The 16,243-nt window shown below is 41.0% G+C and overlaps 2 protein-coding genes across 2 annotated transcripts; one reads left to right on the forward strand and one right to left on the reverse strand.

The window, feature by feature from the left end:
* Nucleotides 1-3: 3 nt before the first annotated feature.
* On the forward strand, nucleotides 4-1,823 carry ALKBH2 (alkB, alkylation repair homolog 2 (E. coli); the record flags this gene model as incomplete). Its single annotated transcript, XM_009334439.1, has 3 exons — nucleotides 4-85; nucleotides 708-906; nucleotides 1,050-1,823. Coding segments are annotated over 3 exons (591 nt in total), but the record flags the coding sequence as incomplete, so codon positions are not given.
* An 826-nt stretch (nucleotides 1,824-2,649) lies between these two features.
* USP30 (ubiquitin specific peptidase 30) lies at nucleotides 2,650-15,329 on the reverse strand. The gene is made up of 11 exons (XM_009334441.1): nucleotides 15,116-15,329; nucleotides 13,737-13,840; nucleotides 12,766-12,864; nucleotides 11,976-12,018; nucleotides 11,615-11,709; nucleotides 10,810-10,869; nucleotides 9,606-9,692; nucleotides 8,916-8,996; nucleotides 7,639-7,858; nucleotides 6,851-6,959; nucleotides 2,650-5,754 (listed from the first exon to the last, which is right to left on the reverse strand). The coding sequence occupies exons 1-11, from the start codon at nucleotides 15,327-15,329 to the stop codon at nucleotides 5,490-5,492; spliced, it is 1,377 nt and encodes a 458-aa protein (XP_009332716.1). The 3' UTR covers nucleotides 2,650-5,489.
* Between the last annotated feature and the right edge of the window lie 914 nt (nucleotides 15,330-16,243).

A 16,243-nucleotide genomic window follows, 5' to 3' on the forward strand; every position in this document is an offset into this window, starting at 1 on the left:
ACCTGTGACTATCGGCTCCTCTTCGGCAAGGCCGAGGCTGACGAGATTTTCCAGCAGCTGGAAGAGGAGGTGCAGTACTTCGAAGGTAACGGCCGTCGGGGGACCCGGCGTCCAGCTCCGGGTGCCACGCACACCCCCCGTGCCCCTGCCCGGTGAGGCGTTTCCCTGCCCGGCCTGCCCAAGGCAAGTCCCGGAACGATTCCCATGGCCCGGGCAGAGCTGCCAGGCGGTGGAGAGGTTTCTGCAGGCGCCTGGTGTTTGCCAAGTCAGGCCCTGCGAAGTGAAGCGCAAGCACAGGTCTGATCCTGCAGGGTTAGTTTTGCTTAGCTTGAAGCATGTGCAAGCAGTTTCATTCACGTTTTAGTGTTTCCAAAGAACCGGGGTAGTCCTGGAAGGGTGACAGGAGTTTGTTGGTAGATGTAGTACATGACGTATCCCCGGGCACATTAATTCAACAACAGAATATGGTGGGGGTGCTAGTCCCGTTCATCCCATTCAAGGGGGATAGTAAGTCAGCGTCAAACTTGAGCGTTAAGCACTTTGTTGGGACAGAAACACTTGAACACGGCTGACAGCTTATGATGCATCCTCATTTCTGTTGTCCCACTGGAGATTCACAGAAGCTCCAAATCAAGGAGAATGTTGAAACTCTGAACTGCAGATGTAATAGAGTTGGTTTTGATCCTTCTTATCTCTTGTTTAAACAGGTGAAATGACGAAATTGCACGTGTTTGGCAAGTGGCATGACATCCCAAGGAAGCAGGTAACCTATGGAGACCCTGAGTTAACATACACTTATTCGGGCGTCACCTTCGCTCCTAAGCCGTGGATCCCAGTTCTCAACCGTATCAGAGACCGCATCACTTTGGACACAGGACATACTTTTAATTTTGTTCTTATTAACAGGTATGTCTGATTTCCAGTTGCATCAAGCAACTTGTTCAAATGAAAAATTGCTTGTGCAACACTGTTGACAGATCACTGAGGAGTTGTTTGACATTCATTTAATTGGATTCGTAGAAGAACTAACTGATCTATTCTGTGTACAGATATAAAGATGGTGGGGACCACATAGGTGAACATCGAGATGACGAGAGGGAACTGGTTCCACGCAGTCCGATTGCGTCTGTGTCCTTCGGAGCTTGCAGGGACTTTGTTTTCAGGCACTGTGATTCCAGAGGGAAAAACGCAACGCGCCACATTAAGCCCATCAAACTGCAGCTAGCCCACGGTAGCCTGCTGATGATGAAGTACCCCACCAATGTGTATTGGTACCACAGCCTGCCCACCCGCAAGAGAGTACTCGCCCCAAGAATCAACCTCACGTTTCGGAAAGTGATAACTATAGGCAAGAAGTGAAATATTCAGCAATCAAACACCAGGTCTTTTGTCTCTGAAAATAGCTTTCTTCCTCAACATAGCTGCCAATTTGTCGTTCAAACACTGTCTTTTATCATCCAAGGTACCGGATGAACAAATTAAACCAGGAGAGGAGATAGCGTACTTGGTGACTTGCTAATAGAGGCTGCGACTACTGATCTTAAATGGCAAGAATACTTTTTCGCCGTGAAATGTTGCTGTAGTCCTGCTGATACATATTTCTAATGAGTAATACCCTTGTTTTGCTCAGGAGGAAATTTGTTCTCAACTGATCTTAATCTAGCCAGTTTTCCAAAAAGATCGAAATACTTCATATCCTTCAGATAGCAGTGAAATAATTTATAAATACTGCAAAGTACAAGATGTAATCATTTAGCGTGAGCCTGGAGGCTGATACTTTTCAACAGGTGATACTTTCTTGTATGCTCTGTCAATAAGCTATGGTTTGTTTGTGGTTTTTTAAATAAAATACAAATGAGACTGACATGAAAAAGGGGAGCGCTAAGATATGAATATAGTGAGTGCAACATGGCTGGCTGCATGTTTTACAGTCACTATGACTTTTGTCTGCTTATATTCCTCTGCTGATCGACCTCCTCTGCTGACATGGGAGACTGGGTTCTTTCGGTCAGTAGCATGGTGGGGCAGGAGGAAGCATGAGGTGCTACTGCACAGGGAGAGGGCCCCTTCTTCCTTAGGTCCTTTGTCTGTACAGAAACCAGGGAGCATAAGATGACCTTTTGGGGAAAGACTGGGTTGGACCATTTATATGGCCAACGCAGCGTGAAAGGCTGTAACTTGAGAGTGTGTGTTTTTCTAATTAATTATCCCTAGGGATTCCATTCTGACTACCTGAAAGCCATCACCTTCCATGCTCACAATGAATCCCGCTGAAATGAGGAAAGACCGTCCAAAGTCACCAACAGGTCTTGCGGAATCAAGCAATGGTAAGTACTGAGCGAGAATGTGAACTGATCCCTGTGTAACCAGGCTACAAGCATCTGAATTAGTGACGGGCTCTATCCTTCAGCGGTAGGTCCATTAGAGCTATGGAATTAATCTCTGTTTAGACAATTTGGAGTTGGTACTTCCCACCCTCTGCCAGTACCAGAAAATGCTATATGTAGCGGGAAGAGCTCCTGCAAGAATGCTTCTTATCCAGAGAATGGGAAGTGCTGCGTCTATTGGATATACCAAATGCAGTTTGGCTTATAATTTGGTCTTTGTTTCAAGACATTACCACAAGTGAACAGCTACTTTTTCTAATAAGTTTGTTCTTTTATTGCTACTGTACAGTTACAAAAATACCCTGAAGTGAAAATGCAACTTCAAACAGCAGTGCAGTGGTTTGACTGTAGTATCACAGATTTTTAAATAAAGCACAAAATAAGACAAGAATAATCCAAACACAGAGATGTCATCTTGAAGGTCTTATCTGATGTTTTTTTAACCTTTTACATTTTATTAACACCTTCTCCACCATGGAAGCTTGTGAGTAGCAAGTAATGGCGTTTGATGAGCCTCACGTGCCTGCACAGAGCCCAGTGACTTCAGAAGATGAGGGTTGGGTGGCAGACACCTGCAGAGGTCTTTGATGCTCACAGAAGGCTGGGAGTATCTAGCACAGCTCAGGACCAGGGCCGAGGTGCTGACACGTTGCTTCCTTCCTCGTGCTGAGGGCTAAGCCAAGATGGTCTACTCCTTCCTAACAACGAAAGCTAGAACAAATGCTGACTATTCAACCCTCATCTTTATAGCGCTTGAGGAAGCTTTCAGAGTAAATCTGCAGCCGACTGAAACTGAGCAGTTTATCAGTGGCGTACAGCGACTGTGCTTTCATTCTAATCAAACTGACCCCTATTGGAAAGCAGCTTTATGCAAAAGGAAAAGAAAAATATATTGAACATGCAAGCTTGCAGTAATATGCGGCTTTATGTCCCTGTTACAAGCTGATGAGTTTAAGACTTAGTCTATTGTGTGCGTATGTTCTGACCCACCTCCAGCATTACTGCTTTCTAAACAAAGTGACCTGTTCAGACGAACTTCACAAAAATTGAGAGTTAAAAACTCTAAACAGATCCTGTTGAGAATAGGTACTGCAGAATATACACTGCTGGCAGTGGAAATGTTCTGAAGTTCTGAGGTACAAACAGTAGACCTGCTGGAGCTAGATGCTTTGCATGATGTTTTTCTTTAGGTGACACCCAGCACTGCTTTACAGAGCTCCTACTGCACACCCGTGCTGCCCAGAATGGAGGGCTTTCTTCTCTTACCTTCTGCAAGTCCGTTAGGTCTTAGTTCAATGGCCAGGGCATTTTTGGCATTTTGCATCCTTCTAGGTTTTTTGTTTTTCTTCTTGTTCCATAACTTAAAATAGAAAGGTTAAAACCATGCTACTGCTAGCCCAGCACAGATGGCGAGGCTTCTCAGGAACTAGTACATCAGTGGATTTATAAAGACTATTTTATGGTACTATGAGCATTACTCGGAGCAGAAATTGTGATCCATACTCTGGAATAATGAGTTGTGTAAATAGTTTTTCATATATATCTATTACCACTCGTATTTTGGCTGGTTTTGAGCCTCCGGTTAAGGAACTCTGAATGCCTATGAGTTTTGGGCAGCAATGGGAATATGTGAGGTCCAAAGTTGCCCTAAAAAACTATTAAGACAGTTGTTACCATTTGAAAACTTAGTTGCTGTTTTACACTGAAAAAAGCTTGTCTGATTAATTAGTGTTTTTTTTCCTCCAAGCTTACAAGGATAGGAAAGAGCTAAAAATAGCCTACATACTTTATTCCTGGTAATTTAAAAGCAGTCAAAAGGATAATTTTTGCTGCTTCTCCCTCACTTTGGGATTTTTTTTTTTTTTTACACCTCACAATCTAGAGCAGCAAAGTACACCTTACTTCTATCTGTACGGCAATCTGCGTAGCTAATGCAGTGACACCAGTCTTTTCAGACTGCTGTATGACTTCACAAGACGAGTGCCTACCAGTCCTGACTCAATCGTGTATACTCTAACTTAACGAGGATGCTTGGGTTGCTATACATCTCAGCTCACAATCACAACCGGTACAAGCAAGCTCTAAAGCTCAGTGGCAAGCCAGACAGCATGTATCTGAATGGTTGATGAGAAATGGCGGTTTTCAGCATTAAAATAGGAAGAGCAAGTGTAGAACACCAATTACAGTAGCCTTGAAATCACAGCATTAAAAGTTGTAGTCGATACGACAAGCAACTGTATTCAACAGTTTCATAGTGACGAATGAAATTACAATACTGATTGCTGGCAAATGCTTCTGTCTCTTGATTTCAGCTACATTCCAAAGATACAGAGCAATAAATCAGGGTCTCGGCTCTTAACAGATAAAAAAATTATCTTTTCTCCTGGAAAAAGGAAACTGCAGTTTGAATCAGCAGAAGTACTTCTATGATGTATAAAGAACTAAAATATTAGGAAAATGACGTGAACGGGGAAGTCTTTTTTTGGATCGTGCATGTTATGTAGAGATGCCTTGCTTTATTGATTAGCTGGGATACCAAGAGAAATCTGATTCTGTTAGTAGTTCATCCCATCATCTTGAGACATTTATCAGAACGCAACTGACATGCAGTGGACTCAGACAATGGTAATGTTACTCTTCAAATAAGCTCAAGGCACTTTGTTTCTTAAATCATTGCCTTCAGTAACAGTAGCTTCCCATCAACTGCTTCTGGGGCTCCCCGTTCAGAAACCTCTGCAGTGAAATGTACAGGATTAAGCATCTCCCTTTGAAAATTTATGTACGTGTCAGAATATGGAATACAGCCTCGGGAAGTCTGTCTGTAATGTCTGTTTCAGAGCTGTGATGTTGACAAAATTACTACCTAACAGAAAATGCTTCTCTAATACAGATACACTTTGGACTGCACAACGTTAGCAGACCAACTTTGGGTAGCGTAATCTTGGTACAAAACACAACTCCCAGCAGGAGCCAGCCATTGCCACAGAGGGAGGGGAAAAGTTAAAGGGCCTGTGGTGGGTTATTTGCATAACAGAGAGGAGGTGCAACGTAGATCTCATTAGAGGAATTTTGTCAGTTTTTGTCCGTCTTCTGCTCTCTTAATCACTCTTCAGCCCTCAACTCCAAGCTTTGGTGCTGTACCCTCGAGTGAACACGCTCATAAAAAAGCAAGTAAGCACTAGAAGAAAGGACTTCCTGCAAACTAGCTTTGCGAACAGTGTCATCTGAAATCCATAGCCACTGACTGCTGACAGAGACTGGGTTCTTAGGAGAAGGTGGAGAGCGGCGGTAAGTCACAAAGTGTCCAGAATGCATGTCTCCATGATGAACTACGACTGCCATCAGACGGTAAAGGTATACAGGGGAACTGAAGGACAAATGAGAAAAAGAAGAGGGTCAGCAGCTCTTGTGGATCGCACACATACCAGAAGTAGCCCAGCTTGCTTTTTCTTCAGTTGCAATTTCTTTTTAGAGCAAATAGATGGGTCCAGAAGAGACACACTGCCTTGCAATTACTTTTCTGTATATCAAGTCTTCACTACAGTACTGCCTTATTCTATTATCGAGAAAACCAAACTATTCATTTTAAAAGTTTATGCTACAGAGGGCTACGACATTTTGTACAGCGTAACTGATTGAATTTTGCAACAGCGTTTTCTATCAAACCTACCAACGTGCCAGTATTTAGTTCTTAAAGCACTGCTATTGGACAGAAAAGCTATTCTAGAAGAATGGGCTTTTAACTGAAAAGAGGTAAAATTGCAGCAGGTAACCCACAGATAACAATGGACACACTTTCAAGGACTTGCTCTACAACTGTCTTCATAACAAACATTTGGCACAAAATGCTTCCAGGCTTCTCATTTCATACAGTGATTGTGGGAATTGTCTTCCCCACGGGGAAAATATGCAATGGCAGATAGAAGAAGTGGTATAGAACTAACTGCATTGGACACCAGCGTGAAAATAAGTGAACGTTCTCAAAGGCCAAGAAAACAAGATTATCAGGAGAAGCATCAACGCTGATCTACTAAGGAGAATCATGGCAGCTGCAACTTAAATCAAGCTTGTTAAATATAATGTTTGAAAAAAATCTGTAAGAGATTTATGGATTTCTTGCAATAGTTTTAAAATCAGAGTAAGAGGAAAAATGAAAGGAAGGGGTAGAAGAAAACAGCAAGAATAAGATTATGGCTATTCAGAAGGATGATGTACTGCACCATGAACCAGAGAAAGGAGATTCTGAGTTTTGCTTGTAATATGCTTTACTCCCTTTTCTAGGAGAGAAATGGAGCCAAAGACAACTAATAAAAATCAGTCGAGAAAAGCAAAAAATTTCTGCACAGGAGCTAGGATAGATGTTAAATTCTGCGACTATGCAGCCTCATAATAAAGACAGAATAAAAGAAGACATAATTTGAAGGGACAGAAATTACAAGATAGGGTACAAATCTCTAACTTACCTGCATTCAGGGAATGCAGCAAGTGGAAAAGTTCCTGAGGACATTAAAAATGAAGAGGAGCAGGCACCGTTCATAAAGAGCGGCTTAGTACCAGATGGCGGTTCTGCATCTGCAAGAGAAAGTAGACATTCAGTAATTTAACTTAAATGGTACTATTAGTATTGCTAATAACAGTGCTTCTGTTCCTGCCGTACCTTTCATCACAGAATGTGAAGGTATTTTACTTATTCTAATTCATTACGTATCACAATCCCTTAAGAGATGCAGAGGAGTATAATATCCAAAGACAGCGGTAATTATTTCTACATGACACAAATATGAAAATGACCATGTTTACGAAATCCCAACTAAATAGAATATTGAGCTGCCTAAATGACAGACCTACTACCGCTAGGTTTTCTGATCGTTTTTTAAGAATTCACCATTCCCAGCATTCTTTCTATGCTTGTCCTGAAGCCTTAGAAGAGATCACTAACAAGATAATCCCTAGGACTTGCGAGTTCAACATTCCTTCATCCTTTGGACATAAAATATGCGAGTTCTATGCTATCCGGAATTTTTTTGTTTGTTAAGTTTTTTTAGTATTTAGTAGGATCAAATTAAATTATCAAAACTGACCTGTAAACTCAGAACAGGGTATCCTAATGCTTGCTGGGAAAGGGATTTCTACCTGTCCTCTTTGCATAGATCCAAATAAAGACACTGCTCTTATGTTCGTTCTGCAGGCTAGAATGTTTTATCACTGAAACATAGAAATACCTGATAGATTTTATTTTCAAAATAAGTACCTGAAGGTTTTACTGTTATCCCTTCCTTTGTGCCAGGTGTTGTCTCTTCAGAGTTTTTCTGATTCAGTTCATTCTGGCTTGATTTATGAACAGGAATGTGATATTTGTAGATGTCCATGATCAGGAACTCATTGAACTGTACATGTTCGTGACGTTTCAGAGGAGTGCCTTGGTTTGACCAGCTCAGTCTTTGCAGATGGATACACAAACACTGAGGGAGCTTCAGCAATATTCCATAGAAAAGGAGAGTCAAAATACATTTTAAATGAAGAGAAACAGCTATTCAAGTTAAAAGTGTACTAACTGAACTGGTAAGTCTAGTAGATACGGAAATACATCACTGAACTGTTCCCTTATGCGCTACTGTATCCGCGTGTAAGGTTATTGGCAGTAGTATCCCTAAGACATGATACTAACTCACAACTCTCTTGAGAATTCTGCTAATGCCACTACTGCTCACTCACTAGGCAGTAGGATAACTCATGTTAATCGTTTTCTCCAAACGGAAGAAAAATCAACAAAAATACATGCGTGTTCCTAAAAAGCCCACCTGTCAATCTCATTTAGCTTGTTGATCCGTGAGGTAGAAATGAGGATTGGAATTTGTTGGAGCGAGTTGTTTAAGACATTTGCTAATACTCAGTAAGTAACGGCTTTGCACAGTGAGAGTACCAGGGAAAAAAAAGATCAAGTAGTTATAAATATCTGACATTCAATGTCATGCCAGGGTTAACCTCTATCAATAAGTACATACTATTACTAATGGCACCTGAGGCTCTTAATTACAGACCAGTGCCCTATTGTCCTCTGCATTATATGATTACAGAGAAAAAAAATAATAAAAGCTTCTAATATAAACCACTCCTGATGTTTAGCACCATATTCACTTGTTTAAACCAGCTGTATTTAGAACATTTTAATTTCTTTGAAACGTGCAACGGCTAAAGATCCTACAAACATTGTATATATGAATCGCTTCACTTATCAAGGAAATCAAGAATTAATGCAAGACGCATGAACTGCCACTGAGCCAAACTCACATTTAAGTGTTCTGATGAATAACGGTAGAATACTCACATTCTTTAAGCTATAGAGTTTGATGTTTTGCTGAATTGAGGCCTCAATGCCTACAAATATTTGACAAATGAGCTTACGTGTTTAAGTAAAACATTAACGTAGTCTAATACCAGGAAGTGGACATCAAGCAAAGAGATCAAAGAAAGAAATTACTGTATAACAGGATTTAAAAATAGATTTAGAGGGTTAGCTTGCCTCACCTTTCCTAACTTTAATTGCTTAACAAATGTTGTTCTCTGGTTTTCTATGCTCTGTCCATTCAGAATCCCTTCTGCCTGAATCTGAAATCAAAGGGAAAAAAATAAAGCCATGTGATTACCTGCTGTATCAGATTACACGTAATGGTGCAGGTCTGCACACGGCAGGCAAAAGCAATTGTCTATCTAGAACTATGCTCAGTACATTAATTACACCTACAGATTTCTAGGAACTTTCTTAACAATTGTTGGCCTATCCTAATGGATCAGAATTCTAAACCAAAATCAAGCAGAAAGGAGCATTTACAGAACAAGCCCAGTCTCCAGGTTTATGTGTAGCCATATGCCATTTCTGTTGGTTTTCAAACAGGCCACTTTGGCTCTGTGCTATCACCAAATTACAGGCAACTGTAAAATACCGTTTAAAATACCAGAACACAAAAATTATCCCAAATATTATCTGAATAATACCTGGTAATTACAGAATAAAGTATTTGTAAATTTTGTAATATTAGTAATAAATAAAGCTTCAAAGTATTCTGTGAGATAAGAACTCCGTTTTAAATATAAGAAATCCCAGGCAGGCTAGAGGCTTTCCTGAAGACACGAAAAAAAGAGTAGAAAACTGAAGCCATAATTCTGTCAGCAGGCTTAAAACTGAGCTAGAAGGTTTTATGAATTAAAATGACATACTTTAGTGCAGTTGTCACACACAACATCCTTTACAGATTCAGAGGAGATGAAATGATGGAGGCAGTGGTCCAGCGTCATAGGACGACCCTTAGTTTAAAAAAAACAAAATTATTTGCAGTAATTTTAGGGTGCATACCACTTAATTTTGTGAAAGGATTTTTCATAATTTCTTCCACAGAAACTACAGAATTGCAGACTTATTGCTTGAGAAAACTGACTAAATGGCTTTGAGTATAGAACACTGATAATGTAACCAACTATGGGGATTCTTCCTTAGCCTGGATTAAACATGGAAAACACTGCAGCCTGTAGATAAGAATAGCTATGACTCCCTGTGTGACTCCTTTAGTGGGGTTTTAAACTACAGATTCCTGGCCCTGTTACTATTTGCCTCTAAAGTTCCAGCACTTCATGGGTCACTTGATGCACTCTGACCCTCTACGTAGGAGAAATATAGCATTTAATTGAATTTAGGCACTCCTTCCTTGTAGACCGTGCTACATACTGCCAAGTATGAAGGGCATAATCTTCAATGATGGCATAAAATAAAACACAAATAGCAGAAGATGTGTCCAAATCCCAATCCTAGCTGTCCAGGAGTGTATTCTGTAGGTACAAGTCAGAGTTTCCATGAGTGCAAGTAGTTCCTACTTGTCTGGAAAGACGAATCGCTAGCAGACGTTAAGTAACAAACCATTATAGTTCAAAAACGTCCTGCACATTTTGCCCCCGAAATCTACAATTTGTCATTTGAAGTTTTTCAGAAAGCCAAAAAGAAACGGAAACAATTTCCAGTTGAAATCACTTGATCCAAAAGCCTGTACTGGGTAACGTGTGTACTATCACCAGAGAGACAGAGCACCTGAAGGTCACCTTCCAAGACTGCCAGAAACAGCCTTCGGGATACGATCTGGTCTGTTCAAATTACACAGAAAGGACCAAATACTCCACCAAGAGAAGCAGAAAACTCTATTGGTGTCAACAAAGTCATGCTTGTTGTACTAAGGTAATTTGCACCAACACATTAGTGATAAGGTACTGTATTAGCACAACAGGATCATTTATAAAAAGGCAAGAAAATAAACTGTAGCTACTCATTTACACTTAGGCTGTAGCATCTTAAAAAGACACTAGTGAAGATAAAGCTGTGACGACAAGGCAATAGGCAGACTGGCTGGATCATGCGTCAGTAGGGGATACCTACCCACACAGCTGCTGGAATACTCAGTGAGAGACTGTCAAAGGTATCGTACCTCACAGGACTCTGCAAGAAAATATTTCACATGTCTAGTGAGCTAAAATTTATGACAGTCCAAAAAAAAACCAAAACCACCCCAACCTCACAGAAGATGAACACGTGCCCTCCGCTGTCGACAATTGTCTGGTGGAATAGGGTCAAAACCACCCCGCTTTCCCAAGCACGGTGCTAGGGACACTAGGTACACAAGGTGCTACTTAGCATCTTTCTGCTGAAGCTGCCCCTGCTCACTTAAATTTATTTGCAAGGTTTTGAAAAGTGAAAGTACTAAACGTACTCTTACAGTTTGATCTACACATGAGATTTACTTACTTTATTTTTTCTTTATCCAGGTAGACTTCATCTCCTTACTCTGGATAACTGGACTGCAGCTTAATTTGGCTTTGCATGTGCAATCTCAATACTGCGTGCTGAATGAATAGCTAGTCCTAAAACGCTACCCATGTGAGTAGATTTTCAGTATATGCTAGCTGTGGTACTGAATGCTAAATATAGTAAGAAAGACAGCTATTATTCTGTCTGAAAAGGCAGCTGTTATCCCCACAAAGTGGATCACGCTTAATTTTCTTCAGTATATTTAGTGATACATTTTTGTTCATCACCGGTGCCGTAAGTCTAAGCTGTCAGTCCAGCAAACCTTTGGAGCTTAAACCAACTACGTCAGACACAAGGGATGATGGTTTCAGAATGTGCTCCGAGTGTCGGGCATCCTTCTTCACGTATACATACTACAAGACACATATTCTTGTACCTGGTGTTCACAGTGTTTGCAAACCATGTTGCTGGTCAGCCTTCCGTGAAAAGGATGCTGAGATTTCCAGTGATTTGACACAGGGGGAAGAGACCCTGAAACACAAAGTTGAAATTGTCCTTTTAGTTTCAATACATCCCTGTTCATCACTATAATTCCACATTTTTGTCCCACAGTAACAAAAATAACTGCTCTAAAACATGTTCTGTCCCACTGACAAATAATGAATGGGTTTTTTTATAGCTGAAGAGATGTATTTCAGTCCAATACAGACAAAGATCAATTAATATTATCCCCTTAATAAAAAAAAGCGACTACGCTGTGACTGAATATTCATATTTCAGAATGGAAAAAAGCATACCTCTTGTTCTGCAGCTTATTTGCTTTTGGGTTATTTCTGGCTGCTACAGAGGAAGATAAAAGATTTCATTAACCCCACCTCAGAAAGCATTAAGTATTAAATATGTTCTTGTTTCATCCCTGATATGCTTTTCTGACATTAGAACAATTATGGGAGTTTTAGTGTCTCTTTATATTTGAGGAAGGCCAAAAAACCTAGGATGCAACAAATTCATAACTGACAAAATGAACACTTCCAATAAAATTAGTAATTAATCTGCAGAATTCTCTGCCTCAGAGTACTGAAATAAAAGCTTAACAGGTTTTGTAAACCTTTTGTATATATTTTAGACAAAAAGAGGTAGAAACTTTCCATCTGTACTAAGTTTACCACTAAAGTGGAGGATAAGATAAATTTCACCTCCAAATGGACTCTTCCATAAATGTCCATTTTGCAGTTCTCAAACCTCTTTCATGTGTCAACTCTTACAGATAAGAGTAACTGCTTAGATGGACTACTGTTCTGTGCTAGTATTTCAATCCCTCCATTCAACGGACTTAGGAATGCAAAAGCCCTCATGAAAGTGGGATCACTGTAAACTGAAATACATTTGCTTAGGAAAAACATTTTTCATTCTTTAGATTGCCTGACCTATTGATTCATTTCTATCAGAGTACTAAAGAACAGCTTTGAAACATAATGAAAATATCTTCAGTTTCTAAACAGACACTTTATACTTGACACACTTAGGAATCTAGGCAGGCTACAGAAACTTCTCCTGATAATGAAGTAACGTTGGTAAAGAAGTCACCTCCAGCGAATGCACATCGAACAAGTGTGTCACACGTGGCTGACGATCTCGTTCATCTTCTAATGAAGAGGTAAGGACATGAAACAGTTCATGAGCATCCTATTAAACAGAGGCATAAGACTCAGAGGAAGTAAAACCAAAAGACATCAAAACATGCGCCAGGTTTACTGGTACACATATGACTACATCATTGCAGTAGGAAATTAAAGGAAAAATTACTGCTTAGAGCCCACCTTATGTGTTAGTAGCAATCATTTGTGCATCTGCTGCCGTTTTGCCAAAAAGCTTTTTCTATAAATCTGAACTTCATAACAGCACACATTATTAAAAATATTCTGGGCCATATAAACTCAAAAGAGACTAAAATACTTGGAGAAAAAAAAGAAAAACGAATGCACAAATGCCTGCTTTCCTTGATCTCAGTAAAAGCATAATTGAAATCTTTGCTGTTTGCTTTGGCTCTGAAATATAAAAGATAGAACCATATTTCATGAGTGAGGTAACTGATTGAGTTCATCGTCCAGCTGCACTTACTTAGGGGCTGCAAATACCAAAAACAAGAGTTAGAAATCTTGTATGTTACATGTAACTAAATTTGGAAGTGTTAGTGAAGTAGAGTCCGTCCCTCGAAGCAGCGGGGCACGTTAGCATAGACCCATTATCTAGAGCGAATTTAGGGCTGTATCCCTTCTATTTTAGTATTACTGGCTCCATTGTACCAAATCTGATGGTAATTAAGTATGAGGTTTTGAAGCAGCCAGGGTTTCCATGACGAATATGTAAGCAAACTGAAAACGCCAGTCATCGATCACATGGTCGTTTTCCTTCACTTTTTAAAGCAAACTTTTCGCTACAGCAAAGATTCAGATTTGACACTCGGGGCTATTAGTACCATAGCTTCAATTTTCTGTTATTCCGTATCTGAGCACTGAGGTGTATATCGGGCAGTCTAACTTGAATTCTGTGATCACCTGCTCTTCAAATGATGAGATCTGCCACCTGTACATCCTTAAAACTTCTAACAGGCAGCTTGCATCCAGGACATCATCTTCTGTTGCCTCCTGACAGGATAAAGCTAGAGACATTGCATTTAAAAATGTCAGAGGGAGCCACAAAGAATGGTTAGAATGCAAATCTGTTTATTTTAGACTTTCTGTTACTTAAGCATGATATAATCAACTACAGCAGTTATTCTTGATTGAGACAGGTGGACAACGACAATCAAACTAGTATGTATTAATTGCCATTCTCATCTGACTCAGGCTAACTGACTGCATACATTCTCCTCATCTAATACATATGCAAATTTAAAGGTTTCTCAGCTAGCTGATAGAGAATAAATACAAACACTGTTTGGAAGGACAAATTTTTACTAGTGGATTGGGTAAAAATGGGTACTTTACATGTCACAGAAACCCCAGGATTAATGCCCCGTCATCCCTACGTCAGTTAAATGTACATGCTTAACTGGCACAATTTTAGTATGAACGGTATCCTGAGACGTGAAAACTTCCAATGGATTTCCTTTAAAACAAAGCCCTGTGAGGAAAGCCAGGGAGAGCCAAGAAATTGCTTAAACATTTTGAGCGCTTAAATAGGATGTATCTGATACACGAATTTAGCACAAGGGCAAGTCTGAAACGGGTTACCAAATTGGGCTTAGAGGCTCTAACGTTTGTATCCAACATCATACAAAGTATCTCATTTAACAGTTCATATTTTGGGTAGAACAGTAAGCTTGGGAAAAAATGCTTAAATTATTTTCTAATATATTCTTTTATGTAGAATTCTGAGTGTCCATCTAATTGGGATAATATTTTTCCCATTTCTTCAATTATACTGAGTCCCTATGCATACTGTTTTCACCATTAATGCTCTGTGAACGGCAGATGTGTTAAAGCCTGTGGCAATGGGTGCCGTAACTGCATTTTCGGCACCACTGTTGCTCTCTGCCTCGATTTGTTCAACCTGCTGGCAAACGGCTTCTTCGGAGCCGCGTGCCACGACGCTGGGTTGGCTGCCCACTGCTCCTCGATTGCCGGGCGCGTCAAACAAAACCTGAAGCCTTTCAGCTGCTGGCCAGGAAACAAACAGCTCTGGGGGCAGATGCAGCTGGGCCCTGCGTTGCTCAGGCTGGGTACAGTTACTTAACGCCTTTTGGGTCTCCACCCCCCTCTGTGAAATTCGGTTGAACTTGGCCAATGAGTTGGAAGTTAGCAGAGGGAAATTAAAAAGAGAAGACCACAAGACCACGTCACCTTCCTCTCTTTAGGAAAGGAGGCCAGGAACGATAACGTTTATGCTAAATATTTTCTTCTTGGTTTATCACGACACGAAAATGTTACGGTACCTCTTAGGAGCTGCAGCAAAGTAAGCGACAAGTACCGATGCTCAGTGGGCTGCTGCCGGTCTGTCTTGTACTGCGCTGTAAATTCCTCCAGCCACTTGATGAAAGAGGGACAGGAGGATAGGCCTTGCAGCAAAGAGTTCATGAAACAGGTGTTTCCCAAGTTAAGAAGGCCAGGTACAAGCCCTACGAATAGAAGTGTAAAGGTTTGCAGCATGAAGTCTAGGAAAACCTCACTATTTTTCAGTAGCAGGTGTTGTGTTAGGTATTAAAATTAATTTTTTTCCCTTTATTTCGTACTTGCACCCAGTGAAAACGAGGAGACCCTGGTATGCGCGACAGCATACTGCGAAGTGCTTATGTACGTGGTGCTCTCCGAGACTTACACCGCTGTGAAAATCTTCTTCCAATTTCTTTGAAAAATACTCCCTTTTCCTGATGGGAATAGACCTCTATCAGCAACGCTACGGCTCAGGGTTATCTGCAAGTTACCGTACAAACCGTAAAATTCTCGCTTCCACGCACAGCGTAGGCGCCCCGCGCTGTGCAAGTGTACGGGAGCCCGTGAGGTCACCGCTGCGCCGTTGCGCGCCTGGGCGTGGTTTGGTGACGCCTGTCCCTTTTGCTCAGATCGGGGCACTGGTACCAAAACTGCCGGGTTGCCAAGGATTAACAAGAAGGATTTCTGTACAACGCTGCTTAGCGGGAGGCTTTAACTTCTCTTGTACTCACGTTCAGTAAGAACACGTGTGTTTTGCATTCCAAAATGCGAAATAAAATACAGTGTGTTATCTGCAGAGCTCAGTAATGAACTTGGCACGAGACACCAAAATATGTCTGATGAGTCACAACTTCAGAAAAATGTCAACTGATACAATTAATAAATTACGTAAGTAACAAAAGTCCTGTGTTCAATACGGGTTTTTTTTTAATTCGTGACATTTCTAAACAGGACAGCGACCAAGATTTCACCTTTAGCAAGAGAAACCGGATTACAGAGGCGAACGGTACCGGACAGAACCGGGTGCGCTCCCAACACCCAGGAGCGCGCAGCCGCACCGGCGCCGCGCCGCTTCCCCCCGCCCGAGGCAGGCTGGCGGGCCCCCGGCCCCCCCCCCCCTCCCTTCGCCT

Source organism: Pygoscelis adeliae, unplaced genomic scaffold, assembly GCF_000699105.1.
Source record: "Pygoscelis adeliae isolate BGI_AS28 unplaced genomic scaffold, ASM69910v1 Scaffold262, whole genome shotgun sequence".
NCBI lineage: Eukaryota > Metazoa > Chordata > Aves > Sphenisciformes > Spheniscidae > Pygoscelis > Pygoscelis adeliae.

Bases quoted from the DNA above. Each gene is read 5' to 3' on its own strand.
- USP30 (XM_009334441.1), bottom strand. From the start codon at position 15,329: ATGCTGCAAACCTTTACACTTCTATTCGTAGGGCTTGTACCTGGCCTT. The intron at 9,693-10,809 runs GTAGGTATCCCC...TTTTAAACTAAG, and splicing joins GTATTCCAGCAGCTGTGTGG to GGTCGTCCTATGACGCTGGA. The intron at 8,997-9,605 runs GTATGTCATTTT...CTTTGATTTCAG, and splicing joins TGTGTGACAACTGCACTAAA to ATTCAGGCAGAAGGGATTCT.